General features: G+C 41.6%; 1 protein-coding gene across 1 annotated transcript; it reads left to right on the top strand.

Annotated features, from left to right (window-relative positions):
* Nucleotides 1–653: 653 nt before the first annotated feature.
* Nucleotides 654–5,029, top strand: LOC104507538 (UPF0469 protein KIAA0907 homolog; the record flags this gene model as incomplete). The annotated part of the gene is made up of 7 exons (XM_010148856.1): nucleotides 654–782; nucleotides 1,133–1,212; nucleotides 1,859–1,911; nucleotides 2,776–2,939; nucleotides 3,273–3,484; nucleotides 4,019–4,079; nucleotides 4,972–5,029. Coding segments are annotated over 7 exons (757 nt in total), but the record flags the coding sequence as incomplete, so codon positions are not given.
* Nucleotides 5,030–5,212: the final 183 nt, after the last annotated feature.

Here is a 5,212-nt window from a genome sequence, read left to right as displayed (position 1 = left end):
TTTCAGAATTAGTAGGAGGATGTAATGTCTAACTCTCCATACGTGGAAAAAGCTGTGAGGTCTTTGTTGAACTCCAACTCTTCTGCTGTATCTTCTGAATCTGTGATTCTCTGACTTTTTCTTTCTCAGCACCTGATACTGACACAAAATTTTATTCTTTTGTTTTAAAAAAAAGCTGCATGAGGAAGTGCAGTTATAGTGAGGGTGAGTTTAGATCTTGGACAGGAATTCTAAATTCGGTGCCCGTGTAAGGGGAGTTGAGAGAAGCATGAATTACATGTTTTATTAGTCTCATGGATTTCTGTCAGAGATGTCAATTCAAGGGTAAGATTCCTTCTTTCCATCTGAGCAACATCACTGCTTCCTTCTACATCTGTTTCTCCATTTATAGAAGAGAAACAGTAATTTCTTATTAATATGTGCTGAAGATAAAACTAGTGATCTTACATGGGCTCAAGGTTCTGAAGAGGTAGGTACCTACTTTTAAGTAGTAGGTACGATGTGCTTTCTGCTGATCCTTGTAAAGTTTTTCCATTCAACAACTGAAAGGGGAAATGAAAAGGCTACTTACCTCTACAGTACTTGACTCATGGTTGGTTTTTTTTTTTACATTGTTTATCTTTCCTTTCCAACTGCAACGGTTTTCTTTGAAGCTGCAGGCTCTGGGAAAGGGACCAGCTACAAGTAAAAGCAAAGACGACCTTGTGGTGGCAGAGGTAGAAATCAATGATGTCCCCCTCACGTGCAGAAACCTGCTGACGAGAGGACAGACTCAGGATGAGGTATGTTCAGGATCTAAGTCTCATTTGTTAGGTCTGGCAGCATGTTTGTACCTAAGGTTAATAGGGCTGCAATAAATTATAGTCAGGGGTAGTTTCTTGTTTTTACAGAACTCATGTTTTCTTGGACATTTTGTTTAGCAGTTTATTGGTTTGTTCCACAAAATGTCATGTGAAGAGGTGACCTAGCACAGGTAGTATCCTTTAGCGGGCACCATTCATTCTCTCACCACTTTGTTAATGATTTTTGGTCTTTTTATACAACAACGTAGCTTCAACCGCCTTGGGGGTTTTGTGTGTGCTTTGGTTAGTATTGGTAAACTCGTCACCAGGGTTTTTTTAATTGTTTGTAGATAAGTCGACTGAGTGGAGCAGCTGTTTCTACTCGAGGGAGATTCATGACTGCAGAGGAGAAAGCAAAAGTGGGACCAGGGTTTGTATTTCTTTTTGGGGGTTTCTGCTATTTTTGTCTCACTGGGTGGCAAAGTGGTGGGGGTTTTGTTTGGTTTGTTTTTCATGGGTGGCGTCACCTTTGGGTGCCAGAGTGCATTGACTGTCACGTGTCTCGACTACATTGGCCATTGTGATAGTACTGACCGCGTAGCTGCTCTCCTACCTTCTTCATATCGATCGGGTGGAGTTAAAAATAAAACCCACCACAAACAAATCACAAATGTGACAGATCAGGCTGTGCTGAACTTCCTCCAACTGAACACTGTAATAATGTGCGTTTTGCCAAGAATGGGCAACTTTCCAATTACGGAGGGAGCTAATACTGCGTAGACTTGATGCTTTTCTTTAGTTAGGCTTTCACATGGACAAGCACATTAAGGTTTTCAGTGGTATAACTTCAGCAAGTCATCATGTAAATAACTTCTGACTGTCTCTAGTTTTCAGTGCAAAGCTGCGCTTACGAAGCACTGTGATATCCAAGAAATATGTGTTTACTTCCTTGCTTGAAGAGTATCTCAAATCTTTAGGGAAGACTTTGTGTCTAGATGACTGTAATATAATGAGATGGGATACATCATCATATGTTCCCTGTGGGTTTAATACAGTATTTGACATTTCCTTTCCAGAGATCGTCCTTTGTACCTTCATGTCCAGGGTCAGACACGGGAATTGGTTGACAGTAAGTGTACAAAGGACTCTGCTTTTCTCTCGTTTATTAGTGATGAAAGGGTTTTACTAAAGGTCTTTATGACCCGTGTAGATTTGTACTACAAACACCTCTGTGTTGATAACAGACCCCATTTAAACGTTGATGTTAAAGTCTCTGCTCAAAACTACTTAAGGTGCTGCATCTTCTAAGTCATGAAGCTAATACTCTTGATAGACTTCAAAGAAGGTGGGGGAGTAGATAGGGTTCCCGGGCAGGTACAGCCCTTACGTACAAGTTTATTTTCTGATAACACCGAGATCCCCGTGCAATGGGTGTGTGACAGGGAAACCTTCCCGGTAGTATGCCAGTATGAACAGTTTTTGTGAAATACCTACGTTTCCATGGGAAGCACAAAGAACACTGCTCTTGCTTATGCCTGCTGGAAAAAAAGGAAAGCTGTCAACTGTTCAGATGCTTGTTTGTTCTGTGTATCAGTTCATGGGCTTGCCCTTGGTTGTCTTTGGAAACTTTCCATAGCCAGTAAACAATTTTTCACGTGTCAGTTTGCTCATTCGTGCAGATGTGGATTCTATACAGGGTTAATGTGAATGTTTCTAGCATTTGCTAGAACGTGTGGGCGAAAAGCTGCCTACTTTTGTATATTAGCCTAAGCTCTGTCAGGGTGGGGGTAGAGAAAGAACCCTGATGCTTGTTGCCATCCTTTGTGATCCGATCTCAAAATGCTAACGTTGGGCCCCACCATCAGATGGAATCTTTTGGCCTGTAGATCTGCTGTCACAGAATATAGGGAAGTAACCAAACTGTGAAGTGACTAGGTGAATCTGGGCAGTTGGCAAGGGCTCAAATATGAGAGTTTCATATTCTGTCAACTAGGAGCCGTTAACCGAATTAAGGAGATAATTACTAATGGAGTGGTGAAGGCAGCCACGGGGTCTACTCCGACGTTCAACGGCGCTACAGTTACTGTCTATCACCAGCCCGCCCCTATTACTCAGTTGTCTCCAGCCGTTGGCCAAAAACCTCCATTCCAGTCAGGGGTGAGTAATTCAGTTCTGTGACTTTCATGGAATGTTGCTGATCACGAGAGTTGCCTGTTACAGAGTACACATGTAATGTGCTATTTGTTAAAACAAAACAACCCAAAAAATAGAACCCGTTGTTGCCTGTTGCGAGAACTGGAGGACTGATCAGGCTGAGTCTGAAGAGAGCCAGATGAGACCTCCTAAGAGACAAGGGGTGGAGAGAGAGAGAGAGAAGAGCAAAGGGCTGACTGTGCTGTCTGTCACTTAACTGTTCTGACTGTCGTGGAAATAAGATTTCTGGCCTCGTTCTTAGGGTGAAGTAGTAACCTTTCACTGTTACATTTCCAGATGCATTATGTTCAGGACAAGTTATTTGTGGGTCTGGAACATGCTGTACCTACATTTAATGTGAAGGAGAAGGTGGAAGGGCCTGGTTGCTCTTACTTGCAGCACATTCAAATTGAAACAGGTGCCAAAGTCTTTCTCCGTGGGAAGGGCTCAGGTTGCATAGAACCGGCGTCGGGCAGAGAAGCTTTTGAACCCATGTACATCTACATCAGGTATGAGGGCTTTAAAAAAACACCACCGAAAAATCCCAGTGAGCACTCATGAATGTAGCTTAATGTTTAATCACTTTGGGGAATGCTTAATTCTGACTGGCTTAATGCGTATGAAATAGGTTTTGAACCTGACTTTTGTTTTTAGAGAGATCCCTGTAAAGCAATAAACGTATCAACCAGTTGATACAGTATAAAGTGATACTCGGCCATAAGATACTGCTTTTATGTGGGACACAGTAAAGCTGCATTCTTTTTGGGCTTGTTGCGATGTCAGGTTTCAAGGGAAGAGTGCAAAACGCACTGGCTAATCGTCAGTGTTTGTGCTTGTTTCTAGCAGTATTTAGACTAAGCTGAATTTTCAAGTAGAAAATAAATACTCATTGCTTTGGCTTGCAATTGTGCTAAAGAGCTGCTAGAGTCCTCTTGAGGTGACTGAGGGATCAGCTCTGACAGCAAGGTTGCTGATGAAAGAAGTAGCTCCCAAATTTGGTGGAAACATTTGTGCTTATGAGGTATTTTTGTATATGTTTTCAGTCACCCAAAGCCAGAAGGTTTGGCAGCTGCTAAAAAGCTGTGTGAGAATCTATTGCAAACCGTGAGTAGCTCGTACAAACAGGAGATTTCGGAGCTTGTTGTAGCTTTAGTGTGTGCCTGGCTAATTTATTTTTTTTGTTAATGCTCTCAGTGAAACTGTCTGTGTGTTCTGACTTGCTAATAGATTTTTCCTTCAAGTATTGCTGTCTGATTTTGTGCAGTGAATAAATATTTCTCAGGATGGAGCTATAGTAGTTGAATTTTGAAGGGAAAAATGCAAATGCTTCTGGAGTAGAATGGGGGGTGGAAATTGTCTGATTGTATGCAGACATAAAGGAATCCTGGGGTTTCCGATGGCTGTGGCTTCCCTTGCTTTAGCTGTAGAAGTTGTCCAGAGCCACACTGGCTGCTTTAGCTGTCCTAAAGTGATGGCTGTACCAAAAAAACTTGGAACATCTCTCACATGTACACATAGAAAATTAATTTCTCAGCATTTGTTATTTGTGTGCAAATGGAGTAAAATCCCGTGAGACGATCTTCCCGTTAGTGTTGATAATCAAGTATGGGCTGCAAAGTCTCTTGTAAAAAGAATCTAAAAGCTTCCTTGTATTTTCTCTCTACTGAAAGAATGTTTGCCACTCTGTATTTGTCTCTACTGATGTAATTAGTCTGCCACTCCATATTTCCTGTGAAAGATGATCCTGTGTTATACACAAATCTGTCCCAGAGACCAGCAGGATTAGTGGGATGTTCGGTGGAGTTTTGGTGGTTTGGTCTGTGGATTTTTGTTTTCAGGTTTTATGTTTGGATTATTGCTGTCCTTGTGCATAGTGTGTTCTGTAACCAACGTCCCCTTACAGTTTTATGGGGGTGCACAGTAAATGCCTTTTGCCTGCAAAATATCAATACAGTAAATAGGTGTTTATTGTCTAATATTTTAAAATCCTTCCTAGGTTCATGCCGAATACTCCCGGTTTGTGAATCAGATCACCACTGCAGTACCTTTAGCAGGTAAACCGAAGTCTTCAGAATTGTATTCAGCAGAGGTGTACTTACAGTTAGTTTTATGGAATTTATTTACCTGTGGAATTCTTTGTCTTAAGTCCCTCAGTTAAAAAGAGTCCAGCTTCTGTTACATTTGGTACTTCAGTTGACTGGTTTTATTATCTTGGGAGTACTGGTGGATGGAAAGCT

The sequence above is a fragment of the Eurypyga helias genome, unplaced genomic scaffold, assembly GCF_000690775.1.
Source record: "Eurypyga helias isolate BGI_N326 unplaced genomic scaffold, ASM69077v1 scaffold7923, whole genome shotgun sequence".
NCBI lineage: Eukaryota > Metazoa > Chordata > Aves > Eurypygiformes > Eurypygidae > Eurypyga > Eurypyga helias.
Note: the sequence above shows the minus strand (reverse complement) of the source record. Positions and strands in the feature narration are given on the sequence as shown.